Source organism: Panthera pardus, unplaced genomic scaffold (assembly GCF_024362965.1).
Source record: "Panthera pardus isolate Hobbes unplaced genomic scaffold, ASM2436296v1 HiC_scaffold_11, whole genome shotgun sequence".
In the NCBI taxonomy this organism is placed as follows: domain Eukaryota; kingdom Metazoa; phylum Chordata; class Mammalia; order Carnivora; family Felidae; genus Panthera; species Panthera pardus.
Genome location: NW_026526666.1, coordinates 4,875,212 through 4,888,261, shown reverse-complemented (window position 1 = coordinate 4,888,261; position 13,050 = coordinate 4,875,212). Strand labels below are relative to the sequence as shown.

General features: G+C 55.2%; 1 protein-coding gene across 1 annotated transcript in view; it reads left to right on the top strand.

Moving 5' to 3' along the window:
- Positions 1 to 10,194, top strand: part of PHGDH (phosphoglycerate dehydrogenase) — a 32,686-nt gene extending 22,492 nt beyond the window's left edge. Inside the window, exons 6-12 of the mRNA XM_019458021.2 lie at positions 561 to 693; positions 1,194 to 1,342; positions 2,758 to 2,910; positions 6,453 to 6,585; positions 7,543 to 7,673; positions 8,731 to 8,968; positions 9,891 to 10,194. Coding sequence (XP_019313566.1) covers positions 561 to 693; positions 1,194 to 1,342; positions 2,758 to 2,910; positions 6,453 to 6,585; positions 7,543 to 7,673; positions 8,731 to 8,968; positions 9,891 to 10,045 — 1,092 coding nt within the window. The 3' untranslated portion in view covers positions 10,046 to 10,194. The remainder of the gene's footprint in view (positions 1 to 560; positions 694 to 1,193; positions 1,343 to 2,757; positions 2,911 to 6,452; positions 6,586 to 7,542; positions 7,674 to 8,730; positions 8,969 to 9,890) is intronic.
- The last annotated feature ends 2,856 nt before the right edge of the window (positions 10,195 to 13,050 follow it).

The following is a 13,050-nucleotide window of genomic DNA, read 5'->3' as shown; positions in this document are numbered from 1 at the left end:
ACTTCAAGAAGGAACCAAACTTTCCTCGCTGATGTGTCTACACCACTCCCCAGTGTCCATTCTTGGTCTCCTTGATCACACTGCCCCCACCCCCTGCTTCCTCACTCTGCTGAAGTTGTCAGTGCCCCTGCCTGCGCTCTGACCCCGTGGGTCCTGGGCCACGGCCAGCCTGTCCTCTCTTGCCTGGTTGTACCCCACAAGTGCGTCACTGCTCCCCAAGTGGTCGTCCTGCCTCTCCGGGGCTCCCTGCTTGCCATGAGTTTCTGAGCTCCACCTTTCCCCCCGCACCCCCCTATGCTGCTTTTGCATCTGTTGATGGTTAAGGGCCTGGGCCTCCCTTTGCACTCGGGGCCCGCTCCTCCTAATGTGTGAGCCCCACTTTCTCCAGCTCTAAAATAGAATAGTGCCAGCCTTTACTGTATTATTGTGAGAGGTAAACCAGCGTTTGGAAAAGTTTAGCAACAGTGGCTCACTAAACGGCCACCGTTATTAATAATACCAATACTAAAATTAATAGTGACATCAGCTCCTCTCTCTGTCTCTCTCTCGCTTCTGACCAGACTATAGGGTACGACCCCATCATTTCGCCGGAAGTCTCGGCCTCCTTTGGTGTTCAGCAGCTGCCCCTGGAGGAGATCTGGCCTCTCTGTGATTTTATCACTGTGCACACACCTCTCCTGCCCTCCACCACGGGTACGTGTGTCCCTGCTGATGGGTTGGCCTCAGAAGCCACAGACCGGATCAGGGTGGGCCCTCCGTCTGGCCCTTCTGCAGATGCTGGTGACCAGGTCCCTCGGGCATGGCGTACGGTGATGCTTTGTTAGCCGGCCCTGCATCACACGGAGCAGGGGTGAGCTAGCTGAAAATGCACGGTATGAACTGGGTCAACATGTCCGACCAGTGATCCCACAGTGTTTTCCTGGGGCCACTGCTGGCCTTTCTGGTTCTGGGGCCTGCTCAATGCACGAATACCTCAGGCAGTACTAGGATGTTTCTAAACTGAGTTAGGCCTAAGTCTGGAACAGAGACTTTTGCTCCAGAGCGTCCGAGAAGGGAGAGGTGAGACCAGAGAGGCTGTCGCCCTGCTGGAAGGAGGCCAGCGGGGAAGGAGCTGGTGTGGGCAAGGGGGGGCCTGGTACTGGTGCCCGGATGCCAAGCACCGGCGCTGCAGTAAATCTCCTCCCTCCTCGCAGGTTTGCTGAATGACAGCACCTTTGCCCAGTGCAAGAAGGGGGTGCGTGTGGTGAACTGCGCTCGGGGAGGGATCGTGGACGAGGGTGCCCTGCTCCGGGCCCTGCAGTCGGGTCAGTGTGCTGGCGCTGCACTGGACGTGTTTACGGAGGTGAGTGCCTGGCAGAGGACAGGAGCGGTGAGCGGAGCGGCCCCGGGCAGAGAGCCCGGCAGGCACAGAGGCCTTTGGCTTAGGGTCTCTAGCACCTGTGGTAAACGGGACAAATCGTGTTGCCATAGATCACACCCTTGTGATCTGAGGAGCCCTTGCAGAGCTTACTACAGAGACAGCCATGTTGTTTTTTGCAACACTCAGATGTTAAATAGGACCCAATTCCTGGTCGCAGGCGCCCTCCACTGCTGCCATGCGGATAACTTCTGGGGAGACGGCACCACAAATGAGTTCTGAGGTTGAGGACCTGGGGCAGAGAGAGGTCACTTGGGGCAGGATGTAATGTATTGGTGCAGGTCTCTGATGAAATGAATCCCATTGCCAAGAAGACGTTCCACCCAGTGTCTGTTGGCTTATCCTCTCTTCAGGGAAGGAAACGAAGCCCGAGAATAATGGCTGGAAGTGTCCCCCTGGTCCTGAGCATGGGCTGCTCTTTCTGTCTCTCCACAGGAGAGCTGGAATGATGGATAGGGCATTTCCACTCGGATGCTGTTGGCCTCTCTCAAAAGCCCTGCCACCAGCATCAGAGATCCGGGAGAAAGAGCAGGGATTTGGGATTAGGCAGCTGGGAGTTGCTGGTTACTTGCGGTGGGGCCTCGGCGGGTCCCCAGCCCTCTCTGAGCCCTGGAGCACTCACTGTGTCTTCCCTGCCCAGGGACACAGTGCCTTGGGTTGGTACTCCCGGTCATCTTAACCAGACGGTAAGCTTCTCGAAGGCAGACTCACGCCTGGCCATCCCCCAGCCCAGCACCTTCCTCTTGCTGTCTTTGGCCTCCTCATGGCACTTGCTAATATGTGGACAGCACTCACAGGCCCAAGCGGCCAGACAAGAAACCTGAGTGATGTTCCCAAAGGCAGTGCGTTGTGCTCAGTGAGCCGAAGGGTGGGAGGGACACTGGAGGGTGGGCAGAGGGGCTCGGGTGGACCGCCTGTTGTGGTGACAGCCAAGATGTGACACCTGTGCAGAGAGCCTACTGTGTGAAGAGCTGACAGCCCGTGCTGCATGGATTCAGGGGAAAAACCAGTAACAGGAACACTGGCTGACAGCCTCCTGAGTTACTGGCACATAATCTGCACAGCAGTGTTACCGGATGGCTGGTATTAGCCCATTTTATAGATGATGAAACCAAGGCTCAGAGAAGTAGGTGGAGATTTACCCGAAGGCGCACAAACGGTGGAGCTGAGATGCAAATCCCATCCATCCTTCTGTCCACTCTGCCGTGGTGGGACATTAATGAGGAAGCCGGGCCTGGAGACCAGCGACCTGGCAAGACTGAAGTAGAAGGCGTCGTCACCCCTGCCCTTCTCTCCGTTTTCCCTGGGCAGCCAACCAAGAGGTGTCTCTTTCTGGGTAGGAGCCACCGAGGGACCGCGCCTTGGTGGACCACGAGAGCGTCATCAGCTGCCCCCACCTGGGTGCCAGCACCAAGGAGGCCCAGAGCCGCTGTGGGGAGGAGATTGCCATCCAGTTTGTGGACATGGTGAAGGGGAAGTCCCTGGCGGGGGTGGTAAGTATGGCCAAGTGGGGCTGGAGCCCAAGGTTCAGGGGGAGGAACAGGAGCGGGGCATCTGGTTTTGGGGAGTGGTGATAGCTCCTGTGAGCGGTAGTGTGCCGATCTGATTCTGCTCTGGGAGCAGAAGACAAGGAGTCCCCTGAGCCAGGCCTGTGGGTGGGGTGGCAGGAGCCGCCCTGTCCCAGCCTTGGTAGCTACAGCCGGGCCTTGGGAAGCCGGCTCGGCACTGCTATATTGTAGCCTTGCTGCTGAGATTGCTGCTCTTCCCAGGGTCTGGGCTCCGGAGAAACGCTCCTTTGTTCTCCACAAGCCTCGGGAATGAAGGAGTGTGGCCTGGGTGATGCTGGATGATGCTGGATGCCGTGGGGAGTGGCAGCTGGGGGACCGGCCGGTGGAGAAGCTTGTCAGAGTCCTCTCTCACCTCCGAGGCCTGAGTGCTCCTTGTCCCATGTCCACCTTAGAACCCTGGGCGGGGCAAGTCCCCAGTCCCAGAATGAACTCCCCCCAAGCCCCCTCTCTTTCCCCAAATCATGGCCTGGTATCCCTACTTCCTCTCTTAGCTCATACTCAGCCCTTCCTGGCACATTTTGCCTCCAAGCTTAACTTACTTAACTTACTTCCAGTCCCGTCTCAATCATTCAGTCTTTGGATGTCCCTTAAGCTCCAGTGGGTACCAGAATCTGTCCTAACCCTCTGGGGACACCGATGACTAAGGAAAGCATAGCTCTCTTTCAGGGGGGCTTGCCACCCCTTCACAAAGACTTGCTTGAACTTTCCAGTCCAGTTTCAACCCATTGGCAATGGACCATATTCTCCCTTGTTAAGATCTCATGAGTTTATATCTTTAAGTTCTGAATCACTACTCCAGAAGGGAACCAAGGCTGGTCCCCGACCTTCCTGGCTGAGCCTCAGCCTGGGGATTTTCACAGCCGAGGACGGAACCATAGCAGGAGAGACACAGGATGCTTTGTTCAGCCCGCCAGCCCTGGTTTGATAGCCCAGCTTTCCGGGCCACCCTCCCATCTACACCCTGAGGGAGTAAGGGAGCCAGCTGCTCCCCTGAAGGACTGACCCCATCCCCCGCCCCCAGGGCCAGCCTGGTGGTCAGCAACCACACTTGGCCAGCCCATCTGTGTGCCTCTCCCCTATGTATTCTGCGTCACTTGGCTCCCCAGAGTGGGGGGCACTTTCTCCCTTTGCACATCTAGTTTCTGAGCAGGTCCCCCCAGGTGATGCGCTGGGACCTGGGCTGAGGCCTGGGCAGTGGCCAGTATCCACCAACTGGGGCTGGGCTTTTCCCTTTGTAGCCCTTTGCCAGGCATGCGTCTGCCCACCTGTCACAGCTCTTGGGAGTTCCCATGGTGTCATTAGGTCATGGTGGCATTCCAGGCCTTTTCATGCTGGGGGCTCCTTACCACCAGCTCCATCAAATGGAACCACAAGCTATTCCCATCTTATATCAGAGGTAAACTCTTTTGGTCAAAGTAAACTTGGGCAAAACAATTTTTTTAACTATTTTTAATGTTTATTTATTTTTGAGAGAGACAGAGCGCAAGGCTGGAAGGGACCGAAAGAGAAAAAGACACAGAATCCGAACCAGGCTCCAGGCTCTGAGCTGTCAGCACAGAGCCCGATGTGGGGCTCAAACCCACGAACTGTGAGATCGTGACCTGAGCCGAAGTCTGAGGCTTAACCAAATGAATCACCCGGGTGCCCCTAGACTTGGGAAAATTTAAGTCTCACGCAAAGCGGCTGGTTGTCCTGCGGTAGGCTTTTGGAAAGAAAGACATTTGTGTCACATGGGAAATCTCTCCCCGTGTGTCCACTTCAGTTTCGTTCTGTCCTAACCTTAGACACAGACTAACAGTAGGGTCAGGCGCCTGACTCTTGGAGCCCTCCTGCTTGTTCTGTGACCCTGCAAGGAGCACCCCCGGGTTGGGTTCCGCAGGGGCTGCCCAGAGGACACTTTCCTCCACGTCCTGCAAGCTCAGCCCAGCCCGCTGGCGGGTGGCACTTCCACTCTGCTCCTGGCCACTGGGCCTGCCTCGTCCCACCTCCTGGTTCACTGCTGCTCTTTTCTGTGTCCCCTTGGAGAGGAGCAGGGGAACCCTGCCACAGGAGCCCTCGAGCCAGGATGCCACCCGCACAGAAGGGTCTGGTGGGAAGCTCTGCCCCCTGGCTATTTCCAACATCAGCAGCCTGTTTGATTTGGATCGAACCCCAGGTTTCAAATTAAATCCTTCAATTCTTTGGTTCTTTTTACACTTTGAGTCACCAAAGTGGCCAATGCTTAATTTCAGAGCCAGACCATCTTTTTTCTTTTTTCTTTTCTTTTCTTCTTTTAAGTTCATTTATTTATTTTGAGAGAGAGTGCACATGCAGGGAAAGGACAGAGAGAGAGGGAGAGAGAGCATCCCAAGTAAGCTCTGTGTTGTCAGCACAAAGCCCTACACAGGGCTCAAACTCACAAACCATGAGATCAGGACCTGAGCTGAAATTAAGAGTCAAATGCTTATCTAACTGAGCCACCCAGGTGCCTCACCCTTTTTTCTGGGTAGAGTTTATTTACAGAGCCAGACCATCTTGAGCCACAAAATGGAATCAAAATTCTGACCCAGGACAAGCTGGCTTTGTTATCAAGTTCCTGGTTGGGGGTCCAGGCCTGCCCTAGACTTCTACCTTTAAAAAAAATTTTTTTTAACATTTATTTATTTTTGAGAGAGAGAGAGAGACAGAGCACAGCAGGGGAGGGGCAGAGAGAGAGGGAGACAGAGAATCTGAAGCAGGCTCCAGGCTCTGAGCTGTCAGCACAGAGCCAGGCATGGGGCTTGAACTCATGAACCACGAGATCATGACCTGAGCCGAAGTCAGATGCTTAACCGCCTGAGCCACCCAGGTGCCCCTAGACTTCTACCTTTAGAAGGACACGTGGCTTTTGCCCCCTTTAGCTGCCCAGGTTGCCTTGTGGTGGGCCAACGTTTGAAAGGTGATAGGATCATCAAGAGTATGTGAATCCAACTTCACAAATTGTGATATTTGGTCAAAGTGATTAATCACCATGTACACACACACTCACTGTTTTTTAATTGAGGTATAAAGTAAACAGGAAGGCATCCTGGAACGACCTACCACTCTAGGTCCAAGTGATCTGTGACTTGCCATACAGCTTACATCAAAGACCCACCTTCCTACTGTGCCGTCCGGACCCTTCCCCAGCACAGGAAAGACCAGTCTCCCACGGCGGGGGGGTGAGGCTGGCACTGTTCAGGGAGGGAGACATTCCATTATCCCCCTTCTGGAGATTTGGAATGGTCTTAGCCTTTTGTGTGCTTTTCTGGCTTTACAGCAATCCCCAGCAAGTTATTGTCTTGTTGGTGGCTGATGGAAGTTGCCTTCCCTCCCAGCCCCTCAGGCACACGAAGCAAGGATGGGTCTGTGCCTTTTGCTGTCTACGTGGAGCTGTGGTTGGTAGCCGAGATGGGCAGACGTTTGCCCCTCCTTTTCCTGACCTTAGCTCTGCTCCCCTTTCTGTGCAGGTGAACGCCCAGGCCCTTACCAGTGCCTTCTCTCCACACACCAAGCCTTGGATTGGTCTGGCAGAAGCTCTGGGGGCACTGATGCGAGCCTGGGCTGGATCCCCCAAAGGGACCATCCAGGTGGTAACACAGGGTGAGCTGGGGACACTGCAGAGGCAGGGGAAGAGGGTTGTGTGTGCAGCAGTTCAGCGACAGTGAGGGACTGGGAAGCAACTTGACCTGGTCTTGTGACCCCATGTCCCATGTTATGTCCGCATATGGCTCACTTGCTACCCAGTGGGGACAGAGGGGAGGGGCGCAGAAAAATCACTGGGAAATACATGTGATTTTCACAAGTCACGTTTATATAGTATTTTTAAGATGTAGGTGTTCTGGGTGCCAGAGAAACCTCCACAAGAGACAGAGTTTCACATGAGAGGCCACAGGATTGGTGGAGGGAGTCCCAGATTAAGCGACAGGACTTTTGATTCTGGGTTTGGCGCTGTCGCTTACCTGCTGTGTGACTTTCCTTTCTCTGAGCCTTGGGTTCTTGAAAAGTGAGAGTTGGGGTGGGCGTGCTAGACGAGGCGGTGGGATAGTTCGGGCTCTGTGACATAGTAAGGTGGGTCCTCGGGCAAGCCGATGGTCCTGGGGAGCAGTTGATCAGCTGGGGAGTGGGAATGAGGACAGTACTTGAGGTCTGCCCTCAGGCTCCACCCACTTTTGCAGTGGGTCCAGCCTGTGCAGATGTGGTGAGAGATGGGGGAGGAGTCTAGCTCTCCAAACCCTGCCGAGGCTTGCCCCCCACTATGGCCTGCTATGCATCTGCTCACTTGGGGAGAGCTCGGGGGTGGTTAGACCCTGAGCATTGCCAGTAATAGGCAAGGTCAGAGCCAGGGGATCCCCGGAGGAAACAATGCAGGGAACTGGGTGGCAGTTACTGGCTCTCTGCCCTCCAGAGGGAAGCAGAACTGCCCCGGGCAGGGTGGGGGGTGGGGGGGACAGGGCAGCGAGGAGGCCGCCACCCAAAGCTAGGCGCCAGTGGTCTCTGGCCCGCGGCTCCTGTGTTGTTCACCAAACGGTGATCTTATGATAACTTCTCCGTCCCCAGGAACCTCCCTGAAGAATGCTGGGAACTGCCTGAGCCCCGCGGTCATTGTCGGCCTCCTCAAAGACACTTCCAATCAGGCGGATGTGAACTTGGTGAACGCCAAGCTGCTGGTGAAAGAGGCTGGCCTCAATGTGTGTGCCCCTCGCCCCCCCCTTCCTTTCCCTCTGGGCCCTGCCCTTCTCTCCCTACCTTTCCAGAATATGCTTACAGTCCCGCTCATTGAGTGGGAGCCCCGAGTGCAGGCCCCGTCGTTGACACTGACCGTCTGTGATAGGCAGCCATCGTTTCTCTGTCCGCCTGCCTCTGAGTGTTGCTGAGTGAACCCAACACACCTGATAGTGCTTTGTGTATAGGTGCCCCATGAGAATGGGAGGCCGGAGCAGCACCCCTATTTTACAGCTGAGGAAGATGAGGGGCCAGGCTGCATCTGGCCGGAGGCTGGGAGGTAGACCAGCAGTCTCTGACTCCTCTTACCATAGCACCCAGTTTCTTTCTTTCTTTTTTCTTTTTTTTTTTTTAACACTTGTTTATTTTCAAGAGACAGAGTGTGAGTGGGGGAGGGGCAGAGAGAGAGGGAGACACAGAATTCCAAGCAGGCTCCAGGCTGCAAGCTGTCAACACAGAGCCTGATGCGGGGCTCAAACCCACCAACTGTGAGATCATGACATGGTCCGAAGTCGGACGCTTAACCGACTGAGCCACCCAGGCGTCCCCATAGCACCCAGTTTCTTGATTAGCTTGCAAATTCTGGAAGCTTCCTACACGGCCCTCATGCCTCCCCTTTGGTGTCTTCCCCTCTGCTTCCCTTTTTAGAGCACAGTCTGCATTTCTCAGCCAGCGGGACCTCCCATGTGTCCCCTCTTCTGCTCCTCCTCCACTAGGCCAGGGACTCTGTGCAGGAAGTGGTGGGCAGGGCGGGCCGCCCCCATTCTCCTCCTTCCCACCTCCCAGCCTTTGCCCGTACCTGGCAGATCTCTCTTTGCCCTCCCTTTACGGAGGCCGTTGACTGTCCCAGGAAGCTAATGCTCAGGGACACCTGACTGGGCCCATTGGCCCTCTCCTCCGGCCCTGAATCGCTGAGCGTGTTGACCGGCTTGGAGCGCTACAGATCAGCAGTGAGGTGGACACAGAGGGGGGTTGCAATGCAGCCGGCAGGCATAACGGAGCCCCCTTGCCTTCTCCCCGCAGGTGACCACCTCCCACAACCCTGCTGGGCCAGGGGAGCAGTGCTGTGGGGAAAGCCTGTTGACCGTGGCCCTGGCAGGTGCCCCCTACCAGACTGTGGGCTTGGTCCAGGGCACCACGCCAGTGCTGCAGGCGCTCAACGGAGCTGTCTTCAGGCCAGAGGTGCCTCTCCGCAGGGGTCTGCCCCTGCTCATCTTCCGGGCTCAGCCGGCTAATCCTGCGATGCTGCCCACCATGATTGGTGAGGAGGGGTTCGTAGGGCTGGCCGTGCCCTTGAAGCAGGGGCGAGTGTGTGTGTGGCACAGGACTGGGGCGGGGTGGGGGGGGCGGTGGTCTTCCCTGACATTGGACTCCATGGACCTTTGCCTCCTGTAGCCCCTCTCTGCCCCTCAGGGCATTTCTGGATCTGCAGCACACAGTGGGGGCGGGGGTGGGGGGTCTGTCCTGCCAGTTCCCAGAACATTTGGGAAGTGGATACAGAGTTCAGAGAGAAAGTGCCTTATCTCAGGTCACAGAGCCGTGGGCCAGCGGTAGGACCCCAGAGCCCCTACTGACTGGCCTGCTCACCATATTAAGCACACAGCGTGGACGTGCCTGGAGAGCTGGGTCCCAGGCCTCTGGGCCCAGGAACTTTGAATCTTTGAGTGTGGCTCTCCTGCCTGCGGGCCAGACGGCAACCAAGCCTGTGTAGACATCCGCTCCGGCAGTCGTGAGCGTTTTGGACCTGCCCCAGGCCTCTGGCACCGGGACACTGGGAGTTTTGGAGACCTTCCAGGTTTGGCTGAGTGCATCCACAGACCTCAAAGGGCCTAATTTCACCATCCTTGCCAGCTGACCAGAGGCACTTTCCCCTGCTTTTCTCCTTTGCTGTTGGTCCAGATAAAACCGACAACAAGCAAGTCAGGAGAAGGCTCGAAATCTGTGCCTGGATCTTCCCTTCTCTGCCTTGCCTGATGGTCAGGGTGTTCCTAAAGAGTCTCTGGATAGCGAGGGAAGCTGGGAAGGTGCCCTGGTGAACTGTCCCTTAGCTCTTTGATTCTGAGACTATCACCCCCCATTGCAACTTTGATCACAGGAATCCAGGACTTCCAATCCTGCTCCCTGCCTCTTGCTTCTTCCCCCATGCCCCGTGCCAACCAGGAGTTTGTCTGTCTATTTCCCAGGCCTTCTGGCAGAGGCAGGAGTGCAGCTGCTGTCTTACCAGACCTCGATGGTGTCAAATGGGGAGACCTGGCACGTCATGGGCCTCTCCTCTCTGCTGCCCAGCCTGGATGCGTGGAAGCAACATGTGACTGAGGCTTTCCAGTTCCAGTTCTGAGCCCTGGGGGCTTTTCTGAAGAAAACCTGCCCACCGTGACCAACAGAGAGAGGAGATCCACATCTCTCAGGCCGACACTGCTTACTCTGCAGACCTCAGCTGACCTCTGTAGAGCAGAGAGAACCACCCAATAAAAAGCCTACCCCAGATCTCCAATGCGCTGCTGTTATTACCCTGAAGAGCCACCAGAGGGCACCCGCAGGCAGCCGTGGGCAAGGTTCGGCTGCAGGAGGGTAGTGGGTGTGGCGGGAGAGTGGGGTGAGCAAAGTGCATGCCTGGGTGTATGCTTAGAAGAGGGATCCCTCTCTTGTCTGTCTCTCAGGTTATTCAAGCACATTTTTTTGCAGGTAGAAAACTTGGTATTTCAGAATCCTGTGGTATTTCAGATCCCTTCCATCTGGGAGTATATGTGCACGTGAAAAAACAGAATTCCTCAAACGGGCACATTATGCACCAGGTACCAGGCTAGGTGATTTGCCTAGGAGGAAGCTTAAAACCCAGACCGTTCCCAAAGAAGTCACCATTCAGTGGGAGGGACAGCACACAGAGGCCACTGGGTGTGCTGAGGTGTGTATGAATTCATGTTGAGTCCAGAAGAGGCATGATTTGAGCTGAGGGTGATATCCCTGAGGTGTTCGGAAGGTTTCATAAGGGGAAGAAAGTAAGTTAAGGTATGAGGCATGAGAATACTTGCGATTTCACAAAGCCAGCTCAGAACGGGTTGCACAGTGTATTACTTGACTTTAAAAAAGAAAAAAAAAAGATGGTTTTCACGAAACATGACAGAATGGCACTCTCTGACCCTAAGGGCTTTACCTTTTGATGGTTCCCCCCCTTTAGGAGGAGATGACCTATACCTACCTTGGGCCCAATAGCATCTGTTTTTGAGGCTCCCATCTGGACTGAGAAGGCCTGGCCCAGGGCTGCTGGTGGGCATTCGCGGGAGCGACCCCCCACTATGGCCTCTTGAGTGCTGTGATTGAGTGAAAGGCCCAGGGGAACCACCGGGGATGGTGGCTGTGCTGTGTCTGCAGTGCTCCGAGAAAGGGGTGGGCCTTCAAGGAATGTCTAATTCTCCTAAACCTTTGTTTTCTCATCAGGAGGAGGGATGGGTGCCTCAGAACCCCAGCAAGGATTAAAGCGATTAACATGGGGTTTCTGGGAAGTGCACTTGGTAAATACCAGTTTCTTCATCCCTTTCTTTGAGAGTAGACGGCAGGTCTCCCTCAGTCTCTTTCACGGAATCCCATGCACCAACGAGGCCTTCCCTTGAGGCCACCGATCCTAGAAAAACAGGCTGAAACTGATCAAGTTCCAAAGTGCGTTGAAATTCGAACTCAACATTCAGTCTCGGTGTTTTTCTTCAAAACTCTCTGGACACACCGTGCTTGGTGCTCAAAGGTGGTCAGAACAACTTCTGAGAACTCTAACTACTGGAGCATCTCTAAGTGGCTTTCTAGCCTTGGTGGCATGAAAAGGCATGGGACAATTTCCTTGCATCGTCTTGTCCCACGACCATCCACATAACTCCCAGATCCATAAAAGCAAGACTTGCAAACCCAGCTGGTGCCACACAGAGGATGCTGTGTTTATTCCTCGGTGTCCCTCTGTGGTTTGTGGCATCTCTGTACACCTCACTTTGGAGAGCAATGTCATTCTTGTGTATCTTGGCCTGGAAGGAGAGGCGTGCCTTCAGCTCTCTGATGGAAGCAGTGGGCCGGCCAGTCTTCACGGCTGTGTTGATGCGTCATGTGATGCATTCCTGCTCGAGGCACCTGTAACGTGGCTCGCTGCCCTTACCTAGTGATCCTTTCATCCTCTTTCCTGCTCCAGGTCAATCAGGGCAATTTTTTTTTTTTTCCTACACAGGGAAATTCTTTACCCGCCAGCCCTCTGTGGACAAATAAACCAATGATAGTAGCAGACTTTAGGGTGAACGTGGGACAGGGCAACTGAAAATCCTTCCCTCCTGTGCTGACTTTCCATAAGTGGGGAGGGCTCTTTTCACAGCCAGCAGGTGTCAGTTTCAAGGAAGTGCTCCCAGAGCCATGAGAGGAAGGCCCAGTGCTCTCAGTGAAGGAGGGGACTTGCATGGGGCCAGGAACCTCTGTGCAGTAGATGCAATGACCAATGACATCCTGGGTGCCCTGGGTTGAACCAGGGCTGATAATCGGCTGGTGTGCCAAGGGCACAGGCAGCATCTATTCAACTGGTCGGCATCCTGATATCCTCGTTGTTAAATCTTTTTATGATCATGCCCACATTGTGTTCACATGACTCCTGAGTGGAGGCAGGCACCAGCATCGGGTGATATGGAAGGTTCTGGTTGCTCAGGCCAGCAGAGGCAGTTTCAGCACCAAGACCCCACAGTGAGCTCCGTTTGGATAGAAGGCAAGGAAGGCCCAGTAACTCTGATCTCAAGAACTCCGGTGAGTAGGGTTTTTTCCCCACGCCTACAGACGCCACTCCAGAGACCTTAGGAAAGGCATATGTTGTCCCGCCAGGATTGCCAACTAGACTAAGGGCCCCAAACAGCTTGCCGAGGGCGAGCAGGCAGCAGGGTTCAGCAAAGAGGGGCTGCTGAGCCGTAGCCCCAGCTGGTGTAACCGGAGGAGTCCAGCACGCGCCCGGAGAGGGCTGGGAAGTCAGCTGATGCTGTGTTAGCTGCTCAAATCAGGGTTTATCTCGGATTTTCTGGTCCCTCTTGTGACACGAATGGCCTTGGGCACACAGTGAAGTGGGCTGGCTCAGCATCTCATTCCCACAGGCCCCGTGCCCCGCTATCCTTAGCGCCTCCCCTGCCAGCCGGCCCTGCTCCCCAACAACGGAAACCATCTTCTCTGCCTCATAGCACCCCTTTCTCACTGGAACAGCTGAGGAAGCTTTCTAAAAGGCCCCTTGTCCTCCGCACCTCTCCCCTCTCGCACCTCTCCCAGCTCAATCCCACCTCCCTGAACCACTGCTATTTTATGAGGACCCTAGAAAAAGCAGTGCCCTAACCCAAG